This window comes from Colossoma macropomum, unplaced genomic scaffold, assembly GCF_904425465.1.
Source record: "Colossoma macropomum unplaced genomic scaffold, Colossoma_macropomum, whole genome shotgun sequence".
NCBI classification, from domain to species: domain Eukaryota; kingdom Metazoa; phylum Chordata; class Actinopteri; order Characiformes; family Serrasalmidae; genus Colossoma; species Colossoma macropomum.
Window position 1 is genome coordinate 9,635,396 of NW_023494796.1, and position 27,001 is coordinate 9,662,396.

Below are 27,001 nucleotides of genomic sequence, written 5' to 3' on the forward strand. Positions count from 1 at the left end.
CAAAAAGACATTTTGTCATGTTGTGCCTCTTTAGTGATATGAATGGACAGAACTCAGGACAAAGATTTATATGTTAAAGATTTAAATTAAATATATTAAATGTGTGGGTTTCATTTAGAGAAGGAGCATGTAGCACAGGGGTATTTAATTAAAATTCAATAAAGTCCAGTTAGACAAAATATCCTCAAGCAAAGGTCCAGAACATCACAATGTCTAACTTGCATCACGATTCAGTGCCATATACTGTACTGTGAAGTAGCCTAGTAGGTATATCAACATCCTATAGTCAACAACCGAATGTCAAATCAAATAAAGTACAGTTCAGTAATATTTTAACAGTATTTGTCAGTTTTCTCTTTTTAGAGCACGCCATGCGAAATAACTCGTCCCTCCCCTGTGTGCGCGTCACTCACTCGAGTCTCAGTGCTTATCGTAATGCACAGATCTGATTGGCTGAGTAGCGTCACGTGTGATGTTCACAACGCATGCGATTGGTCTGTGAGTCTCCCGGGCCGTAAAGGCCAGATGAAAATGAAAGTAAAACTTCAGAAGATAAGTCGAGGCCTGCCGTCAGGCCGCCCTGGCCCCACGGTAAGTAAAAAACCTTTTATTTCTTGCTTTATAGCTTTGACGTTTATCGTGTTACCTCATATAATTCGATAGTCTGTGTATTGTAGCCAACAATAACACCAAAAAACGTGGTTTTAAACAACTCCACCTTAAAAAGCGTCAAGCTAAGACGAACTGTTAGCTTTAGCTTTGCGGAAGTTAGCGAAGTTAGTTGCATATAAACATTTAATCGATGAGGTAGAAACGCATTCACAGGCTTGGTTTCCCGCCCAGATAAACTTCATAATGTTATAAACTCCAATTTCTGTCATGTTGTGTGAGTTACTGCTGTAAAGTTTGATGTAAACAGCCGTGGGATGTAAAAAAGTTGTTGGTTTGTTTACCAAAGATTTTTCAGATGTTTTTCTTTTGTTAAATTTTGACATTTTTTCTTGAGAACCGTTATTAGATCATGTGTATTAGATATACAGACGTAAAACTGAAGCTGGAAAAGCTGTAGGTGTAAAAATGTGTTCAGTCGATGTAGTGACTGCGTGTTTCAATACCGTCTGCGAAGTTTTTTGCCCCAGTGGAGCAGCAGACAAGGCCGCAGCTCACAAAGCGAGAAGGGTCTAGCTGCAGACAGTCACTCTCAGCCCGACCTGCACCGCCAGCCTGTTGATGACGTCAGTGCACGCTCTGCCACGACAGTGTTTTTGTCGGTTTTATGAAGAAAAGCAGTGAACCACGAACTGCTGGGCTACAAGAGTGACACTGAATGTATATTAACGTGGCCATACTGATAATAAGGCAATTAAATATAGAAACGTTCACAGTAAAACCAGGACAATAAGACATGAATGTCGGGTTTATTTGCAGAAAAAACAAAAAGGCTACGGAAACTCATGAAAGTCATGAATCGGTTAGAATCGGTTATCAAAACTGTAATATCGATTAAAATAGACTTACTAAGGACTCTAGGAGGTTGTCACAAAGGTGTCAGACAACATTTTCATAACTTTACATTTAAGAGGAATTACATTTCAACGTTGTGACACTGTAGAAAAGCACCAAACAGACGACACTGTGGGCACCAAAACAGTAGTCACAAATAATAACTGTGTTTGCAGAGCCGTTAGGAATAAAACCTGATGGTTTTGCTTCCTAACAGGAATTGGCTTGATGGTTGCCATTAGAGGCCATTGGGAAACAATCAAATGAATGTGGAATCAGTCACACCTGATTAAACGATCAAACACCCGATTAAACGATCAGAATCCTTTACACTGTGACATCAAGCCATCAGGAAAACACAGAATACCAATAGCCAGTACTAAAAACCACCAGGAACTAACAGACACTTGTAATGGGTTCTATGACTTTTTTCAACTAGGAGGTACATTAAATGTAACTCTCTCGCCGTGTTATGGACGAAAAATGGATTGAGTGATGATATCGCTGAGCAACAGCAGCAAAAGTTACCGTGCCGTTGGGCTGCTTCTACCATTATGGCAGAGCGTGCATGAGCACGTGACGTCACTGGGGCTGAGAGTGCATCTGGCTGAGAGTGCATATCTGCAGCCAGACTCTGTTGCACAAAGCACTTCCTTGCTCTTTGTTGACATTCGCCAGAGGGCGCTAATTTGCTTGACAAAAAGTGATGCCCATGCTCTGTTATTATTGTGATTATTATTAATAATAGTCATAACAATAATACAAATTATAATAACAATGTAATAATAATAATGTTCATTACATTTTCATAGTCTATAGTCCTTGTAATAATAAGAATACTAATAGTATTACTAATAGTAATAATAATAATATTATATAATATTATTCATTAAAATTATTGTTAATGATAAACATTATAAAATATCAAATTTGTATCATATATTATTTAAAAAAATAATCTAACACAAAAGATGGAATAATGAAGTAAATGAATAGAAGTATTACCTGATAGGGTAGCAAAAATAAAGATAGTGATAGATATCAACAGGTCAGCTTTAATACAAGCATACATAACCTCACATGTATAGGCTTACCTAAGGTAAAAGATTAAAATTAGGACCATAAACATAGAGCAATTACAGAAACCATTATTTGTGACAACATCCTCAAGCCCCTTTCCATCTAGTACAGACTTGGACAGAGTTGTTATACCTGTATGAAAATTGTATGTAAATTAAACAAACTGTGCTTACTGATTCGTCTTAATATAGAAAAGTCATTATATTGAAGACTTGAATTGGTTCAGAAACAAAACTATACACAGGGTCACTGGTCTGCTTATTCTCATGATTATTCTCTAATTAGCATCTATAGGTCTTGTGATGAATTTACTGTGAGCTGAGTGATGTTGTGCTTTTCTGTTGAGAAATTTTTTAGTGATTTTTTTCCTTCCTTTTGTTCAGTCTAATTTGAATTGGATATGACTAAATGCAAGGTAAATTTTCTGCCAAAGTACCAAACAGAGTTAATAATGTTAACAGCCGCTAAAATGTTTTTTTTAACCCTTTAGACCCAACAGGAATTCTAGAACACTCTTGCAGATTCCCGAATTACTGCTGAATTTTCAGAATTAAAGACTTATTTAGCTTATCACGGTTTAGAATAAAACCAAGAGAAAAATGACAGTAACTTAACAACGGACATGATATTAGGCTAAAAAAACATGGCATTTCCAGGTAGCGTTAGCTAATGGTTGTGCTTTCTATGCTTTGGCAGGTCCCTATCTTTTCAGTGCTAAAGCAAAGCAAGTTAGTGAAAGATAATAAAATGACAATGTTTAAACAAAGAGACATAGCCAAAAGTGTTTATTTCAGGGCTTGACATTAAACTATTTAAGTGACTTTTCTTATGGCACATAGTCTGGATATGGAAAAAAACATCAATAACTTTGTTGCAAATGACTGTTTTACTGCATAAGTTTATTAAAATGTTACTATTAGTAATAAGCAATTTAGAATATATGTGTAAGAGAAAGAGAGAGAGAAAAAATGAGAGAATAACTCGCATAAAATCACATTTTTTTCCCAGCTTTTCTAATTCAAGAGTGAGAGAGTGAGAAATAGTTATTAGCTTACCCAGTAAAAGAGTTTTTTACCATCATCATCACTAAGTCTCAGTCAGCATCATGTAAAACCCAGTAAAATTCATCTCTCCAGGGGGGCATCAATTATCATTCCCTCTTAGACACATCACCTCTTGTACTGACTCTTTTCAGCTTTTCAGCTTTACCTGGCATGTGGTCAGGTTGTGGAGGTTTAAATACATGCTGACTGGTTAACATAGCTACTGTCATTGAAGTGAAACCCTCAGGTCTGATGATGAAGCAAACTCAATTTGCAGTCATGTTAAAAAACATAACATAACATTAAAAAAAACATATGAATGTGGTTTTCTTAGAAAAAGGTGGTGAGAGAAAGATTAGAAATGTACAAGGTAGATGTGGACTGTGATTTGGAGCTGTACTCCATTGTATTTTCACTGAAAATACTCAGGTGGCTTTCTCAAAAGAGTAATTGTTTGGTCTCGAGGTTTCTCTTTAGTTTTAAGAGTTTTGTGATTAATCTGAAATAGCCAGACCAAACTCCTCTCACTGGGCATTAGTTGTCATCACAATCAATAATAACAATAAATCTTACTTGACATCTGTTTATTTGTCATTGGTTTGTCAATTTGAGTTTAACCACTCAGCCAGAAATACACTCCACGATCCGTTACCCAAAATAAAACACAGATTTTTGCGATTACTTTAAGTCTCATCTGTTAGCCAGGGTTCACTTGGAAGCGAACCGAGACCCGTGGGTTTTTTCAGCTGTTTGTTGCAGACCGGAATACAGGTGGAATGTTCACACGTCAAAACGGAGCAAACTAAAAAAAACCCCACAGTGGTACTCCCTTCTATGCATACCATTTTTAGCATTGTTGGCTGTGTTGCCATCGACACATAATTGTTTACATTACCAGGGAGACACCACAGTCAGTCATTTCGCAATCTGGCTCACCTAAACCGTTCTGATCAGGCAGCAGCCTGACATTTTTGGAGCATTTGTCTACTATTTACTACTATCTAACTGGATTCATCTCTTAAATATAACATTGCTAAATGTTTGTTCTGAGGCATATATTGTTACTATTAAAACATATTTGTAAACATTTGAAACCATGTTGATGGGCTTTCGATTAATTTGAATAATATTTTTTTATTATTATTATTTTATTATTATATTAACTTGAATCAGACTGATATAAATTTGACTACACTGTGTGACAGTGATTTAGAGGTGTAATTGGGCATGATACACAGTAAAGTGAGTCTACCTTTGTTAGATCATGTTTTCTATGCACAGTTAGGAGAAATAAACTGGAACAAAAATAAATTTTGTTTAGGTAGCACAAAAAAGAAAATCCTAAAAAGGGGCATTGGTGCTAGATTCCTTAAGAAATATTATTTAGTTAGATTTTCACTATACTGTACTTGTTAACTGGAGTTTCAGTGGCTATCTGGCATTAGCATTATGCGCTAGCTATAGTGATTGTTAGCTAAAGTTAGGCTACATTTTTAGCAGTGTTGCTGCAGATGAGTTTGTATGTTTGTTTTGCAGTTCATCCGAGTTACATAATGTCTAATAATCGTTTGCACTTGTTGAATGATTTTGTTTTGTTAAAGGGTTGTTACTATTGCTTTTGCAGTAATAATAATAATAATAGTGATAATAATAATAATGATAATAATAGTATGTAGTATACTTAATAATAACAATAGTACTGTATAGAATAAAACAAGCTACGTAGTACAATTAATGAAATCATATAGAACAAAGTTGACATTTTAGGTGTCTTACTCATATTTGTTTTTTTCTCATAGCCTGTTAACCTAAAGCATGTCTTAGCCTGTTAACCTAAAATATTTAAAGGGAAGTGTCTATGAGAAAGCCAATATGTTTTCACCTTCATTAGACATGGGCGGTATTGATTTTTTCATACCTTGATATCTTTCTGACATTTCACCGGGGCATACGGTATGATGGCAGCTCTAACCTCCGTGTTCATACACATCCCAATTTTTCTCTTACGATACCAATTCCAATATCTGAACTTTGTTTATTGGCCAATAGAAATCACCAATCCGATATCAGTGCTTTTTTTCATGAGGCTGTAACTAGAGCAAAAGTGTAATAACAATGAAAAATAAGAATGAAAACAAGAATGAAGTCTTACTTGAAGTAAGACTTTATTGTGTCATTCTTGTTATGCTTTTGGGTAATGCAACAGCAAAATAAACAGCAATTATAATTCCAGTGTGAGCTATTCCATGCAACAGTAAAGGTGTAAAATCTAAATATTGAAAGAAAAAGTGAGCCAACATGGGTGTTGCTGCTTGTCTTGTTAGCTGATGTTTAAATTGAGGCACCCTTACGGTTCAACTCACATTTAACCACATTATTCAAATTTAGTTTAATTGTAACTTTTTATAAACCTGCTTTCACATGTTTGCGTTAAAAAACATAAATCCACACCTCATAGCAGACAAAGACAGAATTAAGACACTCAAATATCGCCATGCTTACCGTGATTCAGGCAAAAATGGATGATTGTCAAAGGAGTGCTTTAGCAGTGGTGATGTTTTGTTGTGTAATACTCTGGAATTTGTTTGGAATTCAACCACAAGTTGTTTGGTGTCCATGGCTCCCCAAAAAATCTACATCTGGTTTATTTCACCACTACAGTCAATGGCAAAAGTTGGAAATCTTTGTGCTCACCGCAGAGGTCTGTGGAGTGTTGTCACTGGTGGTGGCAGACTTTTCCATTGCGGCTCCATTGAATACAATGGAGCATCTGATTTGCCATTGTCCATCTACCGCAAACATGTGAACGCAGCATCACAGATGATATCAAATGTGTATCTGACACATCTGGCCGATATATGTTTCATTTAATGGGTCAGCATCGGTATGTTACTACTTGCTGTGGTAAGCACCAGATGTTTAATAAATAAATCTGTTTAATAAATAAATCAAAATACTTTAAAAAAAAAAAGTTTCAAAGTTTGAAAACGAACCAGTACAATATCTGTTGTACTAAGTGAACTAAGTAATTTTCCAGCAATTTTATTTCAGTGTCAGAGTGCCCCAGAATTTTTGTATATTTATATGTAAAAATTTCTCTTAGGAATTATGCGGCTGGCTACTTGATTGGTTTCTGAGCTGGTCACCTTTTTCACTGCTCATGAGTTTTCATGTCTGCAACACTGACTGAAGCTGACTACAGTCTACTAACAGAAAAAGTAAGTGAACTCCAAGAGATTGTTCTTCATATATCATGTCATACATTGTGAAAAGTGATATTAGAATTTAATTACAACCTTTTTAGCTTATGAGACAAACATAAACATTGCATAAATGCTACAAAAATTTGGATTAATTTGGGACTTGGTTTGAATTGGTTTGACTGATTTTTGAAAAGAACAGATTCAAAACACTTATGCAAGCAGTACACTTCACTTGATAAAAAAATCAAAATCAAAGTAACCAAACATACTCTTGTATGTGTTCTAATAGAGAAACCAGTGTATGTCTCAGAGTTGCTCGAACTTTGCTTTGTGCAGAGGACCAATCACAGTCAGGGCGAGGTCTTAGATTAAATTATGCAGTGATTAGGAGTTCTGTTCAGCTGGCAATGCACAGCGCACCATATCATATAAATAACAGTGCATCTTGGTTGCAGTTTTCCTGTTTAGAAATTCTGCATACAGGTTGTCCAGTGCAGTGTTAGCATTAGCATCTGGCGAGATATAGAAACCTGTGAATAAAATTCCCCAAAATTTGCAAAGGATGTAGAAAGGATGATATTTATTTGTGAGGCACTTGGTTACACAGCACTGTCTGGTCCTAACTAGGTTGCTGTGAAACAGAAGTGCTTCAGGTGTTGTGACTAAGCTTTCAGAGGTGGTAGATCATCAGGAGTGGTGTTGGGCACCTATATCAGAGATATAAGCTAAATGTTTTGACTAAAGATTTTTCCTATTACAAAATATGGTGTCATACCTAAATGTTGTCATCAACACAATCAGTATCTTGGCAATGTTAAGACGTATTGTTGCCTATAAAGCCCATTTCAAACCAAATTCCTTTACAAAAACTTAGTTTCATTGTTAGAATAGGAAACTTGTTGCTGTACATCTTAATTGAGCTATGAAGTGTTTTTCAATGAGACAATTTAAAAAAAGTTTAAAATCTACTATCAGAAATGACCTGTGAATGTTCTAGTTAGAGGTCTCTCATAAGAGATCACTGGTAGTTGACTGTATATAGATATGACCATGTCATTGGTGAAGCACAGAGCCACTTGTGTAATTGTCATTTTCTTTCCAAAATTGATGCCTTCAACACATTTCAAAAAAGTTGGGACCAAAGTATGATTGCAACTATATTTAATAACTTTTCCATAAAACAAAACTTAATAATCATTTGGGGACTGAAAACACAAGCCATTCAAGTTTTGAGAGCATAGTTTTTTGCCATTGTTCTGTTATACAGGTATAATTGTGCAGTCATATGCGTCCTTCGTTGTCGTTTTTTTATGTTTTCAGTGGATTCTAGACTGCAGGAAGGCCAGACTCTCTAATTGTTGTTGTAACACATGCAGAAAGTGGCTTGGCGCTGTCATGTTGCAATGGGTGTCCGTGAAAAACACGGCACCTAGAAGGCAGAATATGTTGATCCAAAATTTGTTTAGTGTTCATAGTGCTTTCACAGATGTGCGAGTTACCCACTAATTCCCCCGATTCCACGCTAGACCTGGTTTATGAACCATAAGCTAGTAATAATCTGGATAGTTCTTTTCTTATGTGGTATAGAGAATATGACATCTATTGTTCCCATAAACCATCTGAAAGGTTGACTCGTCAGACCGCAATCCACATTTCCACTGTGCATCAGTGCATTTCAGATGAACTCGATCCCAGAGAAGTTGGCATCATGTCTGGACACTTTTGACACATCACTTTTTCTGTGCACAGTACAGTCTTAACTTATATTTATGGATGCAGCGATGACCGGTGTTTATTGACAGTGGTTTTCCAAAGTATTCCCAAGCCAATGTGATGATATCCATCACAGAAACATGCAGGTTTTGAATGCAGTCTTGTTTGAGGGATTGGGGATTATTTGAGTTGTTCAGCCTTTTCTTGGATAATATTTTGCATTGAGGACAGTGAAATACCTAAAATCCTTACAGTCCTTGGCTGAGGAATGTTATTTGTAAATTGTTGGATTTTTTTGCTGATGCATTTTTGGCAATGTGTTGAGCCACAACCCATCTTCGCTTATAAAGTACTCTTCCTTTCTTGGATGCTCTTTTTATACCCAAGCATGGTTGCATCCCCTGTTTAAGATGTTTTTGAGCATTTTACAAAGTCCTCGTCTTAAATTGCCCCTGTCCCAACTTTTTTGGAACATACTGCAGGCATCAATTTCAGAATTAGTGTATATTTACCAAAAACAATGAAGTTGATAAGGTTAAACATGAATCTGGTCTTTATTCTGTTTGTTCAAATACAGGTCAAAGTAGATTCATTAATCATTGCTTTCTGTTTTTATTTGCATTTTACCTACAGTCTCAACTTTTTGGGAATTGGGAGTGTATGTTTCTGCTTCAGATAGAGAGCTCGCTGACAAGCATACCGTTGTTTATTCTTGGAAATAAATGCAGTAGAGAGCATGCTAGCTAGCAGTGCAGAGCAGTAGGAAAAGCATTAAGCAATCAAAACTGTCGTTGTCACCTCAAATGAGAGCTTTAATACACACAGTTACAGAGTCTTGACAGCTCAGTCTGTGGCTACTGAGATGTCTTTGACAAAGGATTTGACTGACATGAAAAAAGGCTAATCATAAATCACTGTTTTTTTGTGTAAGGTGTAGGCAGATTATCTTTATCAACTTTTATTTGAAACTTCAGGATAGTGACTCAAATCTGACCAAGTGAGCTTGAGTTAATGGTGTTAGAGTGACAGAAAGACAGAGTCTGATCTGTTTTTTGGTGTGTTGAGTTGTTAGGCCACTGTAATCTCCTTAGCCCTATTTAGCATTTGTTTTTAGATTGATGGTTTAACATTGGCTGATGAATTGAAAATCTTGCTTTTATTTTCAGATTTAATTATGTTATAGTGTGAGTTTATTTTTTTGTTTTTGCTCTATTCCATCTCATCTACACATATTAACCACATATTCCACAGTGAGGGCTTCTGCCATTTTCTTACACAAAGTTCGCCAAAGGTAAAAGCACAATACAGTGGTACAGTGGTTTCTAATAGTATGACATACTTTTTGCCAAATTATTGCTTTAACATATGGTGTTCATGTCAGATCAAAAGTATTGCAAATTACTGATTTGCAGTTTGATACTGAAATATTGAGAGATCATGATATTTTGCTGTTGTATTTGGTTCTGTGTTGTATTTTCCAAATATTTGGATTTTTCACACAGAATGAAGCCAGGATCTGTATCTCCAGCTCCAACATGTGCATCGGATGCATCTGGCCATTCAATGGATCGGCCTATTATGTTCAAACATGGGTGTGTATACCAATTTTTTATAATCTTATGTGATGGGTTGTAATTATATATGATGTATTTTATGCACACATGTTTTGAAGTCTGTAAAAGATCCAAAGACTTTAAATGACCTCATTAATTCAGAGAAATAAGCCAGTGGATCTGTCAAACACAATAGCAGATCACTAGCAAATAATGCAATTTTCTGTCCTTTCCCTTTAATATCCCCGAATCCCCTAAATGTTTTTATTTTGCCAAATCCATAGACTTGGGGGATCAATAAAGAGTGTGAAAAGAGGTCGGGTTTTAATCAAAACGTTTTGATTTTTCTCACAGAATGAAGCCAAGATCTGCATCTCCAGCTCCAACATGTGCATCGGATGCATCTGGCCATTCAATGGATCGGCCCATTATGTTCAAACATGGGTGTGTTTACACTTTTCACTACACAAGCTATTATTTATTTCAATATGGACTCATGGACAAGTCTTCAATAAATGGAACCTTAACCCCACTATTTTATTTCAAACAGACTCACTCCCTAGATGAAGTTTGTACTTTTCCTTATAGCCACCCGGTAGAGAAAGACCTTTTGATATGCATTTGTTTTATGTAATATAGCTAACAAGTAATGATGACTTATGACTCCTGTTTAGCATCATGCAAACTTCATGCCTAAATCATCACACACTTGCCTTAAAATATATTGAGTTTTTAAGTAATCTCAAATGGGCTGCTCATGTTTTTTGCTGTGTAACATACTACGATGTGTAATTTTTACATATGACTTTAATGTATGGTGTCTATTTCGGACCAGAATCTTTCATCTTTATATACACTTCTCAGGCTGTAATATTTTGTCACTGTATTTATTGTCTGTTGTTTTTTTAAAGCAGCTTATTTCTTGCATATTTCTTAGACTGTAACTATTAGTTTCATAGATTGGCTTTTAATTGAAACATTTAGATTTTTCACCTACAGACTGAAGCTATGGTGTCTGTTTTAATCACAAAATACCAATATTAAGGTTTTTCTTTATATGCATTTATCAGGCTGTAATATGTTGTCATTGTGTTTGTTCTGTGTTGTATTTTTAAAATATTCTGCTTTTTTGCTCAGAACGGAGCTAGAAACAGCATCTCCAGCTCCAACATGTGCATCTGCCGAATCTGACCATTCAATGGACCGCCCTATCATGTTCAAACAGAGGTGATTACATTTTTTACTAAACAAGCTAGTGTCACTATGGACACACATCCAAAAACAAAAACTCACTCCCTTTAAATATAAACATGTATTGTTTCGGTGTATTACATACTCACTCGCTAGGTAGAATGTGTGCTTGTTTTATGTAATTCTGTAAATTATTATTTTGTGTAATTCTGTTTTCTTTGAACAAGCTCAGCGCTAAAATAATGTCTAATAAGAAAACAAATTCATCAGAAAGATTGACGAAAAAGAACTCCTGACTATGTTCTGTCATGGAATTATTCCTTCTACATATTTGTCAGACCATACCATTTTGTAACTAGTAGTTTCATCAGCTAGGTATTATTTTTATTTATTTGTTTATTTTTATTTCTATTTTTATTTAAATGTTTATCGGAAAGGACATATATATTCTCTACCATTAACATCATATAGTTAAATGAAAGTGCTTCTTTATCATTTGGGCCATTAAGAATGGTAGAAAGTTTACTTACATCTTTACATCATTACATAATCAAAAAAATCAAAGAGAAAAATGAGAAAAACAAGGACAAAAATGCGTAGAAAACATGTCCTTAAGCTGATGTGTTTTTTTTAGACACAGAATACCAATATTGATATTTTTTTATATGCTTTTCTCAGGCTGTAATATTTTGTCATTGTTTTTGTTCTGTATTGTGTTTTCAACGATTTTGCTTTTTCATTCAGAATGAAGCTAGAAACAGCATCTCCAGCTCCAACATGTGCATCTGCCGAATCTGACCATTCAATGGACCGCCCTATCATGTTCAAACAGAGGTGATTACGTTTTTGTACTACACAAGCTAATGTCACTATGAGCACACATCCAAAAACAAAAACTCAGTTCCTTTATTTTAATGATGAGAAATAAACATAAATATGTATTGTTTTAGTGTGTTATATACTCATTTCCTAGGTAAAGTGTGGGCTTGTACTTACAGCCATAAAACCAGATAAAGACCTTTTGATGTGCATGTACTTTATATAATTCTATATTTTTATAGACAAGCTCAGCACTAAAATAATGTCTAACAAGAAAACATATTCATCAAAAAGATTGAAGAAAGAGAACTCCTGACTAAGTTCTGTCATGGAATTATTTCTTCTACATATTTCTCAGACAATAAGATGTAACTATTAGTTTCATCAGTTAGGTTTAATTTTTAAAATGTGTTTATTTTTCTTTACGTTTTTGTTTAAATGTGTATTGGAAAGGACACGTATCCTTTACTATTAACATCATCTACTAAAATGAAAGTGCTTCTTTAACATTTGGGCCATTAAGAAAGTTGACTCGCATTTTTACAAAAAAAAAATCAAAGAAAAAACAGAAAAAGAAAGAAAAATGCATAGAAAACATCCTTATCTTGATGTGTTTTTAAGACAAAAAATACCAATATTGAGATTTTTCTTTAAGTACATTTCTCAGGCTGTAATATGCTGTTATTGTATTTGTTCTATTTTTGAAACATTTTGCTTTTTCACACAGAATGAAGCTAGAAACAGCATCTCCAGCTCCAACATGTGCATCTGCCGAATCTGACCATTCAATGGACCGCCCTATCATGTTCAATCACAGGTGATTAAATTTTTTCTACACAAGCTCATCTGAGGGGTCGAAGATCACAAGAACTCATTTGCGCCCTTTCCTTTATGTACAGAGATTATTCTGGATCCTCTGAATCTTTTGATGATATTATGCACTGTAGAGGGTGAAATACCTAAAACTTTTGCAGTCCTTGACTGAGGAATGTTATTATTAAACTGTTGGATAATTTACAGATATATTTTTGACAAAGTTGCAAGCTTAGACCCATCCTTGCTCATAAAGGACTCAGCCTTTCCTGGATGCTCTGTTTATTACCAAGCATAAATGCGTCACCTGATTAAGACGTTTTTTTTACACCAGTAGCATGACAGTGTTCCTAGTCTTAATGCCACACTTATGTTCCCATTTGTCCTTAATATATAAGGCAGAGTCAGTGTGTACATTTTTAAATCCTTTTATACAAATCAGAGACAGGTTTTTTTAAGTGTTTGTGAATACGGATATAAATAATTTAACAATACTATTATCATGGGGTTCTGAAATTTGTTATTGGTTTTATTTTGTGGTAAGAACATTGTCTCACTTCGAGGTATCAAAAAAAATCTGTTGTTTCAAGACCATGACAGTCTTTTTAGGCTTGGAAGTTTTGGAAATTCCTAAACTTTAGACTGAGAGTCCTTTACTCATCCACATTTTGAATCGATTATCTTGCGATGTCCAGATCAAATGAACACCATCTCAGTATTTTCTCCACATAGTGTAGGTTGTGTTTCTAAAGTAGTAGTATTCCATATTTTCAGTGGTAGCTTTAACCATTTAACCATTTTCTGTCGTATATTTATTTACTCTTTTATCTGCTATCATTGCTTGGATTGAGATATCTCTGATAACATAATTTCTATATCTATGTCTAGCTTTGTAAAGAGGATTGCACCCACACGTCACTCATCTTATGTGAGCGTAGTAATGCCATTCAACCATTTTCTTTTTTCAGCTGAAGTTTTTTCAATTTTATTTTTGGTTTCCAGCCTTTCCCTATATCTTAAAGTGAGTTTGTCGCATTCCATAAATCATTGGAGGTCATTTTACTGGCATGGTCTGGAAAAGATGGTATTATGTCATGGTATTATGCTTTGTTTCTATTGATTCTGTTCTGGATACCATGTCAAATAAAGGGATCATATTCCGTCTCATTATATCAGCTTAAATTTTGGCATTTTACGTCTTTAATATTTTTAGGCTGATTAATTCCTAAATATTTCATTGACTTTGATTGCCAATCTAAGTTACATTTTTTTATAATCTTATGTGATGGGTTGTAATTATATATGATAACCTGTATTTTATGCACACATGTTTTGAAGTCTGTTAAAGATCCAAAGACTTTAAGTGACCTCATTAATTCAGAGAAATAAGCCAGTTGATCTCTCAAATACAATAGCAGATCACTAGCAAATAATGCAATTTTGTTTTAATATCCCCTTTAACTTTAAAATCCCCTAATCCCCTAAATGTTTTTATTTTGCCAAATCCATTGACTTGGGGGATCAATAAAGAGTGTGAAAAGAGGTTGGGCTTTAACCAAAACGTTTTAATTTTTCTCACAGAATGAAGCCAAGATCTGCATCTCCAGCTCCAACATGTGCATCTGATGCATCTGGCCATTCGATGGATCGACCTATTATGTTCAAACAGAGGTCTGTTCATACCCTTCAGATCAGAACCCTGTCTACACACAAAAAATAACTATATTTGAATAAACACATTTTCATTGTCTTAAACTTGATACATTTCAAAGGGATTCTTTGTATCTTGTTGAGTACACAGGATGTAGTGGATGTAGATGTGTTTAATGTTTAAAGTTTGCTTCTTTAGTTTGTCTGAAGTTTAGATGTCTTAAGTTTGCTTCTTAAGACTAATGTAACAAACAAGTAATGATGGTTTAGGCTGCTGTTTAGCATTGTGCAGACTGCGTGCTTAAATCATCACACACTTACCTCAAACAATACTGAGTTGTTAAGTAAGCCCAAATAGACTGCTTATGTTTTTTTTAATGCTGTACAACATACTATTGTGCACAAATCTTTCACCAAACAATTGCTTTAATGTATGGTGTGTATTTCGGACCAGAATACCAGTATTGAGACGTTGTGAAGTTTTTCTTTATATACACTTTTCAGGCTGTGTTTGTTTTTTGTTGTTATTTTAAACAGTTTTTCTTGCATAATTCTTAGACTGTAACATTTTGTAACTATTAATAGGATGGCAAAAGCATTTGTATTTTTCACACAGAATGAATCCAGGAACAGCATCTCCAGCTCCAACATGTGCATCTGATGAATCTGGCCATTCAATGGATCGGCCCATTATGTTCAAACATGGGTGTGTTTATACCTTCTAGACTTTCTAATGTGGTTTCAGACACTTTTTGACTCTATTTCTTTAATGCTTGATGTCTATTTCAGACCAAAATTATTACAAAATACTGGTAATGAGAAAATATTATATTTTTCTTTCAAAACATTCTCAGGCTGTAATATTTTGCCATTGTATTTGTTCTGTATTGTATTTTAAAGCTTTTTGCTTTTTCACACAGAATGAAGTCAGAAACAGCATCTCCAGCTCCAACATGTGCATCTTTCAAATCTGACCATTCAATGGACCGACCAATTATGTTCAAACAAGGGTGTGTTTACATTTGTTGTATGCAAACTTCTTTTTTTTAAAAAATGGACACATTTCTAAGTGAAAAATTAATTGGAAACCCAACTTCTTTATTCTAAGATGAACATAAATTAACAACATTCATATAATCTCAGATTGTCTTTCCTATTTACATTAAGGTGGGGTGTACTTAGCTGGAGAAACCTTTAATATGCACTAACCTCATATTATTCTGTAATTTAACACCTGCTCAACCCTAATTTGTTTTTAATAGGATAATATTTTCATTGTAAAGGTTGAAGCAGGAGTGCCCATCACCAGCTCCTACCTGCATTTCTATGAACCATTTTAGGTCAATTATGTTTAAACAAGGAAAAAAACGTGTAAGTTATTAACAGTACCTTATACCAGGTATGGTACTGCAAACCAGTTTTATATTTATCCCCAGGATCAAGCCAGAGGACATACCATCCCCTTCCCTGTCCTTGAACCAGCACATCAGATTAAGAGATGAAGCTTGCTCTCCAGACATCAGGTACTGACATGACATACATCAAATTCTACTTAATTTTTTGAGTTCACTGATCTTTTTTGAGTTGAGTTCCCTGATCATTATAATCGTATTAAACACAGTGAGTTGTTGGCCAGTCTGTTGACGGAAGATCACTTCAGATGTCCAGTGTGTACAGATGTGCTGAAGGATCCAGTCTCCATCCCATGTGGACACAGTTACTGCAAGACCTGCATCCAAAACTTCTGGTCCAAACCAACCTTAGAAAACAGCTACTGCTGTCCTCAGTGTAGGAAGAGATTTAGAACTCGTCCTGCTCTGAACCCAAACTCAGCTCTGGCTAAAGTGGTTCAGAAGCTGCAGCAGGCTGGGTTCAGTCCTGCTCTTCCTGCTCTCTGCTACGCTGGACCTGGAGATGTGGCCTGTGATTTCTGCACTGGGAGGAAGCTCAGAGCGGTGAAGTCCTGTCTGACCTGCCCTGCGTCTTACTGTGAAACCCACGTGAAGCAGCACTACACAGTAGCAGCTCTGCAGAGACACACGCTGGTGGAGGTGACTGGAGAGCTGGAACAGAGACTCTGCAAGCTGCACCACAGAGCTCTGGAGGTCTTCTGCAAAACTGACCAGACCGTCATATGTTTTATATGCACAATGGAGGAGCACAAAGAGCACCATACTGTCCTGGCCAAGAGTGAAGAGACTCCTGTTCAGGTGGGTTGTTGAACATAGAAAGGAGTGAAAGCAGCAACACTTGATGACTGGAGAATTCCTCGCTTTGTTTGTAACCAGTGTGCGCCTTTTTCAGGGTTGTGTTGTTGAACATAGTCTGCCACAGTTAGATTAGAAAAATATGATACTGATACTGATTTTAAGGAGATTCAAATTCTGATAACCAACATTATAGGCTTGTATAATTTTATTGTTTTTGTTTATATCTTAGATTCTAATTTATACTCCAACAGTTTTAGCTTTACTGACCAATTGTTGTTAGTTGTTAACTGTAAGTTTGCACAGATTTTTTCTGTAAGAGTCTCAACTGTCACATTTAACTCAGATAAATTGTAGAAACTCAAAGTCTAAAATAGTATAAATATACCACTGGTGGGGTGGGCTACCCAGAATTCTTTGCAGTTTTGGTTTCTATTAATCGCTTCTTATTTTTTGGTTCTCTTAATAAGTTAGGACCTCTCAGGGTTAGAGTTAGAACATGTTATCCTCATATGACATTATGTTTTTGTTTTTTTAACCATGATGGCATTTTGTGTTCAGATTTACCTGTTCAGCCTGTATGGCTGTGTTATACCTAAGCATTGGGCCCCTTTCACATTTCTGTCAGTTTTGAAAGCAGGAAACTGTGTTTCCAGTTTAACCAAAACAAATGGCACAGTCAGTACTCGAGAGTCATTTAAAGTAAGTTGTCTGGATAATTAAAGGAATATACATATTAATTTCTACATGATACATCATTTAACAAATTGAACTCTAATTGTTTAACTTACTAGGATGGGATCGAGTCTTGTAGTCATGGTAAGGTGTGAACAATGATGGCTTTAGATTAGCTTCAAAAAGTGACAGTTGCAGACACAGAGCAGAACATTCGAAAACATATTGTTATTCAAAATATTTAGGTCATAAAAGAGCAGAGAGATTTTTATCAGATATTGCAGGTTAATTTGGGAGGATTTGATGAAGAGGAGGTATTAGCGAGGGAAGAAGATTATTTTTTCAGATGAGCTAAAGCTAGTGCCAACAGCTGTAACATTGGTAAGAGAGACTTGTCTACACAATATCTTTTCTCCCCAGTTTATTATGTGCTGGAAGTATTAAAAGAGCCCTTTGGTGACCCTAAACATAACTAGTTACCTTACATAAGTAGTTATCAACAAACCTTAGGTGTGAATGACATTTGACGCCATTTATTTACTGCATTATTAAATAAGTGGCTATTTGTTGGGCTGCACCATCAGATCTTGGCTTGATGAGGGAAAAATACAGATAGCAGAGACTATGATACAGAGTTATTCATGACTCCAGCAGAGCAAAATAGACATTGTTGGCTGAAAGGAAGATCTTTTTTCTGTTTGTACACTAATGGACTTTCTCCTCCACACATATATTGATATTTTTGAAAACATACTTTTTTTTGCCATGTTGTGGCCCCAAGCCCACATAAAAACAAGTGTTTTTTTGTGTATGTAATTTAGAAGATAGGTGTTTTAGAAGATTAGGTGTTTTAAGTTTGAAAGAACATTGTGTACAATGAGAATGATTTTTTTGTTGAAAGAAACATTGTATATGTCTTAAAACATTTAGTTATTGACAAACGGTGCACTTTTTCTGATAAATCAATTAATCAAAGCCATCCATCCATCATCTAAACCGCTTATCCTTCTGGGTCGCGGTGTGGTGCTGGAGCCTATCCCAGCTGTCATTGGGCGGAAGGCAGGTTACACCCTGGACAGGTCGCCAGTCCATCGCAGGGCAGACAGACAGACATACACATTCACACACAATCACACCTAGGGGCAATTCAGCATGTCCAATTGGCCTGACTGCATGTTTTTGGACTGTGGGAGGAAAGCGGAGTACCCGGAGGAAACCCACGCAGACACGGGGAGAACATGCAAACTCCACACAGAAACGACCCTGGTCACCCGGCCGGGAATCGAACCCAGGCCTAATCAAAGCCATAATAAACCAATTAATTTATTTTGGAAAGCATAATTAACTGCAGTCCTACTAATAAGGCTGTTAAGTGGAGCATTGTAAGAAGATCACAAGTTTAAATCCTGGTAATGCTGCAGTCATTAAAAAAGTCACTACTTATCGGCAGTATTTTTTGCAGATATCAGTAAATCCAATGGTGATCAATGTCAGCCGGGCTCAAGTCTATAATATGGGGGAGTGTAAAGATGAGCCATCTCTTATGATCCCATTTAATGCATTAAGAGAAAGTGAGATGGAGCAACACATGAAGCAACTCCTAAAAGACAACAGAGAGCTTACAGCGAGAGCTAAGGTGAGTGTACAAGCCCAAACCTCCAATACAGTGATTCTGTTAAATAAAACAATAAGAAAATTCACTTATCTCACTGTTATTGATATAAACAAATGCACTTTTTTTCTGCTTAAAACACTGCAGAGAGCTGAGAGTGAGCTGGATTTCTTGATGGAATGCAGACGACTTGAGCGAGCTAATGGTGAGTTCTAATGCTGTCATTTTAGTGCAGTTTTCCATCAAAACTTGTACAAAATGTTTAAATGTCAGTCTATAAACACTACCATGATTAAATACTAACAGCATAATTTTTGAATTTCACCTCAGACTTTGTTGAAGTGTCTGCACTTGGTCGTATATTGGAGCTTGGGACGTTGTATGACTGTCGCAATGATTCTTTCAACTCAGGTAGGCATGTGTTCCCACTTACTGGAATCCTATACTGTATTTAATTTAAGGAAAAAGTGAGCTTATATTTTATTACATTTTAATATAATTAATTATAATCATTGCATATCAGTTATAATTGAAAATTTTATCAATTTATCAATTTTATCGACTTATCAATTTCAGCTCTGTACATCTCAATGCATTAATGGATGTTTATCTATTTTTTTCAGTTCACAAACAATGATACCGGGTGACACTATTCTGTTTATGTTTTTAGATGCCTTTCTGTGGGATGACAACACTCTGTCCTCTATGAGACTGTCTTTTCCTCGACCCCACACGGATGTAAGGATTGTAGAGGGAAAATCTTTGCAGGAGAGACTCAAAGCTCTGGACCTGACCACTTCTCTGAGAGCTAGTGTTGTATCAGGACTGGTGGAGGTGGCTGGAGCTGCTGCTTATCTGAAGCACCCCACTCAGTCCCAACTGCAGGACAGAGTCACTCTACACTACAGAACCTCCACCAGGCTGGACATGCTCAGTCACAGACTGCTGCAGAGTGGACCTCCTCTCTCCATGACCAATCAGAATTCAGCAACACATGTGGTTGTGGCTGTTCTGTATGGGGCCCAAGCATTTTTAGTGTTTGATGACAAGAATGAAAGCAGGGAGGGAAATGTCAAACTAAAAGATAAAGTCAAGAAAAATTTTCTTTCCCAGAGTGCAGATGAATTACTCTTGAGTCTTGAAAAAGCAAACTGTATCTTTGAACTTGCTCTCTACACTGATGGAGAGGATTTCAAAAGTCTGGAGGATTTTGATACTGCAGTAAAACGATTTAGGTCACTCCAAAAGCTGTTAGAACCTCAAGATGAGAGAGCAGTCCCTCTGAAAGTGTGGCTCTACCCTCTGAAGAATCTGGATCAGACATCCGCTTATGTATTTGGCAGCATCAAGGAAGACATACTGGACAATGCAGTTGATGTCCTGGAGCATCTAGAAAGGAACATCAACATTTGCCAGGATATGATGTCAATTTACTCTAATCTTGGTGTGAATTCATGGTATCCACACTTAAAAGATGCTCTTTCAGAGTTTTCTTCTCTTCTGCAGAAGTACCAGTCTGACTTTCAGAGAAGACTAGCCTCCTGCATTAAAACCATCCGAGAGAAAGGAGAGAAAGGAGAGAGGCATTTGCAAGACCTTCTGAAGAAGAACACACAATCACCATTCAGTCCACAGAACATGCATCAGTGGCTCCTAAACAAAGACGCAGAAGTTGTGGCTTTGAATGAATGCAGAGCTGCTAACATCACCTTTGTAAAATCACAGAAGGACTTGAAACGTGTCATAGAAGATTCACAAGCAGACAGAGTGCTGTGTTTCACTCTCACATCACTGGAGGGTGAAGATCCATTTCTTTCAGCTCTGAAACAGAGCATGATGAACAGAGAAGAGACAAAGGGTTTCAGGCTTCCTGATATCAGTCAGAAAATCCGCAACGACCTTCATTTATTTTTGTCCAGCAAAAAGACAAATGAAGATGCAGAGCGTACCAAGTTTATTGCTACATCTGAACCTAAGCCACACTTTCTTGGGTCCTCTGTATGTCTCTACCAGTTTGGTAACATTGTGAGGTTAAAAATGAACCTTGAGCTAAAGCCAGAGCTCCCAGAAATAATCATCATAAAACAGACATCTGTTACCATGAGGCTGCAAAGATCTGAGTCTTACGTGTTTCACTGGTGCAGAGTAGAGTACAGAGCAGTGAGCTGCAGTGGAGGGAGTCGTGTTTATTTGAAATGGAGTAATATTGACATCTGTAATACTGAAGAGAGTGTTGTTATTAGAGGTCTCACACCAGAGACACAGTATCAGCTCAGATATGCTGTAATGAACAGTAACAGCATGAGTGACTATAGCAGAATCACAGAGTTCCAGACACCTTCTAGAGCCAGACCTGGACAGCCTACAGTGCACAAACAGTGTAAGGACTCTCTCACTGTTTCCTGGCAGAGAGCTGAGGCTGATGGAGACTCTCCTGTCCTCTGCTACATGGTGGAGTATATGGAGGCTGGTCTAGAAGGCTGGCAGTTCATTCTAACAGAGGGTCCTGAGTGTGAATACACCATAACTCTCCCCTACAGCACCTGCTACAGAGTCAGAGTCTCTGCTGTATATAGAGACGGAGACAAGAGCAAACCTAGTGAGCAGACAGAAGTCTCTTTAAATGGTGAGTGTTATTTCATACTTTCTGTAATAATAATGTTGTATATTGATCATTTTCCTTTTTTGTGGTGTAACTGTTTAACAAATTTTGCACAGTGTGGATCATAAACCTCTCAGAGAGAAAGAGCTCCCTCTTTCTAGAAGTGCTGAAACTCCAAACAGTGAAGAAACCAGTTAAGCTGACAGGCTGGTCAGATGAAGAGAGTGAATTGAGGAGTTTCCTTCAGTGTCTGCCCTACATCTCCCAGCTGAGGTGAGTGTGAAGGTTTCTTAAATACAGTAGGGATTGTGTTTGGCATGTATTGCTGAGCTGGCAGGCATGCGGTGGTGAATGAGGCTGGTTATTCACTGCCCTGTGCCACACACTGGGAGTTGACCTGTGTGTTGTGTTACTTAGAAAGTTCTGTTTCTAACAGTCTAACAGAGACATCAAACCCACAAGGTTTCTTTTTATATCAAATCACATGATGAAAGGAAACTTTGAGAGCAACCATTAGTGGTCAAAGTGAAATTGAAGGTGAGCTGAGCGTTATCAATAAAAGTGGATGTCTCAACATTTTTCCACTTTTTGGTAATGAATGATATATTTTTTGATATTCAAGCACTCTTTCTGTATTCCTTAAAAGAGTTAATTTTCTGACTGTCTAAATCATAATTTGAAGTAAATAATCAAATACTGTATGAGGTGGTGAATGACGTTTTTTCACAACAAAAGAAGGGCTCATCTGACTGCCACACAACTGTCTCTGGGAAGCTTAACTGCGTGAACATATATGCACTTAAAATGTACATTAAGAGGTGTTTTAAGACCACTGCAATTTTCATGATGCCTAATTTTGTATCGCCAAAAAAATGATTGTTAATATTTTGTAAATATTAGATACGCTGCCAGGCCCTAAATCAAAGACAATTCTATAACTTCTGCAGTGGGCGTAGTTTGACATTTTGTGTTTCAGTGTATCATTTATGTCTCAGTACTTTTAAACTGTTGGGCTGTTTCATTAGATTTGATCCTAATTTCCGCCTCCCAGGAACCTCGCCCAACAGGTTTACTGGGACCAGCAAAAGTTAGAGGGAATTTCTACCATTTTTCAAAATTTCTGTATAATAACTGATTATAAAAAATCAGAGTGGTTTGATGTGAAATGTGTAATTCTAGAGAAATTCAGAATTGTTCACAGTGGTGGTGATAAGAACCAGACATCTGAAGAGTTTAATGCCTCTAAAAGCTACATCACAGAAGGTTGTTATATGAAGTGGATATGAATACGCAGGCTAATGTCAGACACATTGTTTTACGAAAGTTTTGAGAAGGTTTTGGAATAAACATTTTTTATGGATTCTTGGTAAAGCGGTACATTTAGTGTGTTTTCAAAAGGCAAAATAGTTACCAAAGAAATGTTTTTTTTATTTAAAAACTCAGAAGACACATGTAGGTTTACTGGTGATTTGGATAGTAATTAAAATGGATGCATTTCCTCTGTAGACATTGTGACTCCAGGTGCCTTATTTATAAAACGTAATTAAATATTATTCAAAATTTGTTCTTAAAAAAAGTTCTCAGCATTTGTGTACAATTAATTTGTAGAAACAAGTGCATGTTTGAATATGTGTATGCAACTTTGAAGTGTGTCTGAGTCATTAATAAATCACAAATGGTCGTGGAAATTTTTTTTTACATTAACAGCTGAAATGCACTGCTCTGTAATAATAAAATATACCAGCCTTAAAACATGAGCACATCTTTCCAAGCTGTAAAAAGATCATTTTTATTGTGGTCAGTTCTGCCTCTGCAGCGCCCCTCTGGTTCAACTCTGCTATAGGTGCAGGTGACATGTCTTCGTACCAAAGTACCATGACACACCACAGTATGTAAATCTGTCAAACAACGTTACTGTCCCCTGATGACACCCTACTCCTGCCGCACTCATAAATATGAAAGCATAGGAGCCCAGAGCGAGGAGGTAACCACACTCACGCACTGATCTAAATACCCCCAGAACCACCTCACAAGGCTGCGATATGCCGGCTGTTTGTACCAACTGTAAATAACACAGTTAATCTGAGCTCAGTTTGTCATAAAGATGTTGGAACGATTAAGTGAGGATTCTTGCGAGTCTCCATAAAGCTGGTCTTGCGTCCATTTCACTTTTCAGAACTCAGACCCTCGGGCACACACACTCACTGAACAGACATCAACGGCAAGCAACACTGGAACTATGGAAAGCAAAACGGTTCAGGAAAGGTTAACGTTAAATGCCATTGTTACTGACTGTGTCAACCTTTCATCCAAACAGCAGATTTCTGTTCAGTGAGTTTGCACGACCAAGTGTTCGATTAATAAAGGGGAATGTTAATTTGAGTGGGAACTGAATTGGAAGCAACCTTGGCAAGTACCATGAACGGCTTGCAGGACGTAAGGATTTAGGGCCACTGCAGCAAACACTGGCTGACCGGTGATGCGGTCTGTGTGACCTTGATGTCAAACTGAGTGAAACTTAGACAGAGTTCAAAGAAATTTGGAATTCAGCGCATCTAAGAAATCAGGACTCGAGTTATATCGAATATGGACCTGCTGAACAGATCATTAGAAGCCTGCTGTCATGGGTTTAGGGAATGTTCTACCATTCATTTCCCGGCACTATGTTAACTCTTCGGTGGATTGAGTCAGTGACTCATGCTGAGTTCAAGACGCACTGCCTGATCAGAAATGCCTTCCCTCGTCAAGGATGGGGATGGTAGTAGAGAAAAATCATCAGCCTCGTAAGACTCTCAGTTGCAGAAGTGCTGTTTGATTCTGTCACTCACCATATTTTCAGGTAGCTAACATACGCTAGCTCTAAAAACACAGCAGGCCAGCCCACCTGGTTTCCCTCACAGCCCCACCTCCAAACCCGTACATCATTGCAGTGCCCCTCACAGCGTGCCCCTCCCATTTTTGAGCATTGTTCAAAGTTGAGCCAGGGGTGGAGTTGTGAGGTGTAGTTGAAGTAGTGGGATGTAGTTACTCTTTAAATGATTTGCATACAAATGTTTCTAGCAATAAATGCTGAGCACAAGAGAAAATATGTTCTCTTCAACATGGATTAATAAATGGATAAATAAATTAATTAATTAATAAACAACTAATATTTGCTCTGCAGCGTGCAGTAGTACACCCTTAAGAAGGGAAAAAAGGAAAACAGTGTAAATTGAGTTTTATTTAAAGTATTCAGAGTTTATTTACAAATGAAAGATTATACTTGATAGATAAGTCAGCTGACTGCTGCTGTCTTGGTTTTGTTCATTTTCTGGGAGGAACGTAATGCCCCGACTTTATTTTAAATGTCTAACTTATAACAGTCCAAAAAAAGAATATAAACAGTGGTGGTAGGAGTACTGAAAATACCTACTTAAGTAAAAGTACTGTTACTGTAGAAAAAGTGTACTGGAGTACATGTAAAAGCATTAGCAAAAGACAAAATAGTTTGTTGGAAAACTGCTTGAATAATCAGGTTCTTTTTGTGTATCCTCAATCACAACCTGGAAGATGTTTCTAAGTTGACTCGACTACATCGATGAAAATATCTGTAATAATAAAAATAATCAGACAAAACTAATGCCAAACGTGATATTACATGAGAAAAAAGTTCTGAGTGCTGAGACTGATCAGTGTCTCACTAGTGCATATTTACACATCTTTCAGTGAACTGTATAAGGCATAAGGTTTGCATAAAACTACATGCGTTTCATGGTTAAATGATTACATAACGCTTCAGTTTATCTGTTTCCGACAAAATAGTTTAGAATCCCTAAATGGTTGTGCAGAGTTTGTTACTGTTTAATTAAGTATGTATAAAACACAGATTACTTGAGTAAAATAACAGGTAGATTACTTAATTCATAATTTCTTGACAGCTCTGCTGCCTGTCAGCTCCATGAATGTTAGCTCACATCTAGGGACAGTAAACATTACATACACTGCCTTCAAACTGTATAAATTTACTGATACCTGTTCTTCTTTTGTTATAAGCCTGACATTGTAACAATAGCAGAACCCTTTTGGGTGCCATATAGAACCATTTTCAAAAATGTGCTATAAAGAACCATCCACAGTATATTATCCATCAATCTGAAGAACGCTTATAAGATGCAAAGAACCGTTTAACCATGCAAATAGTACTTTGAGTGTTCATGGTTCCATATAGAACCATTTTCTTTACTAAAGAACCCTTGAAGAACCATCTATTTTTAAAGTGTGTACCATTAAAATCATTCTCAACAACAGCAGTTTATCTGACTTTGATTTTCTTTACTGTGATATATTTCACTGGTACTCATACTAATTACTTAATACACAATCAGACGTTTTATTTTTAATTGCTTTCACACAGTTAGAGACAAACAGAGAGAGAGAGAGAGAGAGAGAGAGAGAGAGAGCAGAGCCATGCTGCATTCTGTGATGAACTGACTGTACAGATGTCTCTGATGATGTGGTTTTATCTGTATGGTGAGATTGAGGGGTAAATGTAATTTGCGATTTGTAAATAACTGTCAGCCCAGACACAGAAACTTTGCAGGTTTTTTGCACTCAGACCAAACAAGGATCTGATTACAGCACTGTTTAATCTCTTTGAGTGATGCTCTGCTGTCTCATTATTGATGTGAGGAGATTTCTGTTTTGTCTGGGTACAGATTACTGTTTAGGACAGTAAGACCTAAAAAACAGGAAATGAAAAACAAATCTAAGCACAACAGAATTACTGTCCAGAGTTTATGAGGAAAGCTGTATTAGATTAAGGACATTTTCACACTTGTCCCGAATACCTGAGTCCGCACTCAGGACCGATTCTGGGCTCGTTTGGGGGAGGGGCTCATTATCGCTGGTTTGCTTTCACACACAAGAATTCCATCCGAACAGTGGATGGACTGCGCAATTCCAGACGTCATTTTTCTGCGTGCAGGTTTGCAAAATGTTAGAAGGAACTTCACGGAACAATTTACTGTTATTTCTCAGACAAGTATTAGTGCAATTATAGGCTTGTAACAATAGCAGAACCCTTTTTGGTGCTATAAAGAACCATATTCAACACACTCGCCATCAATCTGAAGAGCCATTTCAACATAAATGGAGTGATATTGACGTCTGTGAAGTAAAGAGGCTCAAAATAAACCCCACTGCAGAAGCATTCAAGCATGAATCCTGCATGAATCCTCCACCATCTTCACTGATGGTAGTAGACATGGTTTAAAGAGCACATACTGCCTTCTGTTACTTACGATTTCAAGTTCATCAGTCCATAAAACTTTAATCCACATCTGAGATGTCCAGTTTCAG

General features: G+C 36.7%; 1 protein-coding gene across 2 annotated transcripts in view; it reads left to right on the forward strand.

Moving 5' to 3' along the window:
* The first annotated feature begins 520 nt into the window (after positions 1 to 520).
* The window catches only part of LOC118817074, a 55,135-nt gene continuing 28,654 nt past the window's right edge, over positions 521 to 27,001 (forward strand). The window contains exons 1-17 of one of the 2 annotated variants that reach the window (XM_036583756.1): positions 521 to 591; positions 6,730 to 6,844; positions 10,045 to 10,134; positions 10,450 to 10,539; positions 11,233 to 11,322; positions 12,031 to 12,120; positions 12,833 to 12,922; positions 14,500 to 14,589; positions 15,185 to 15,274; positions 15,489 to 15,578; positions 16,005 to 16,091; positions 16,190 to 16,778; positions 18,913 to 19,086; positions 19,210 to 19,267; positions 19,393 to 19,473; positions 19,733 to 21,688; positions 21,781 to 21,937. In XM_036583756.1, the coding sequence (XP_036439649.1) occupies positions 10,046 to 10,134; positions 10,450 to 10,539; positions 11,233 to 11,322; positions 12,031 to 12,120; positions 12,833 to 12,922; positions 14,500 to 14,589; positions 15,185 to 15,274; positions 15,489 to 15,578; positions 16,005 to 16,091; positions 16,190 to 16,778; positions 18,913 to 19,086; positions 19,210 to 19,267; positions 19,393 to 19,473; positions 19,733 to 21,688; positions 21,781 to 21,937 (3,821 nt within the window). In that variant the 5' untranslated portion in view covers positions 521 to 591; positions 6,730 to 6,844; position 10,045. The remainder of the gene's footprint in view (positions 592 to 6,729; positions 6,845 to 10,044; positions 10,135 to 10,449; positions 10,540 to 11,232; positions 11,323 to 12,030; positions 12,121 to 12,832; positions 12,923 to 14,499; positions 14,590 to 15,184; positions 15,275 to 15,488; positions 15,579 to 16,004; positions 16,092 to 16,189; positions 16,779 to 18,912; positions 19,087 to 19,209; positions 19,268 to 19,392; positions 19,474 to 19,732; positions 21,689 to 21,780; positions 21,938 to 27,001) is intronic. The other variant, XM_036583757.1, reaches the window with a different exon arrangement.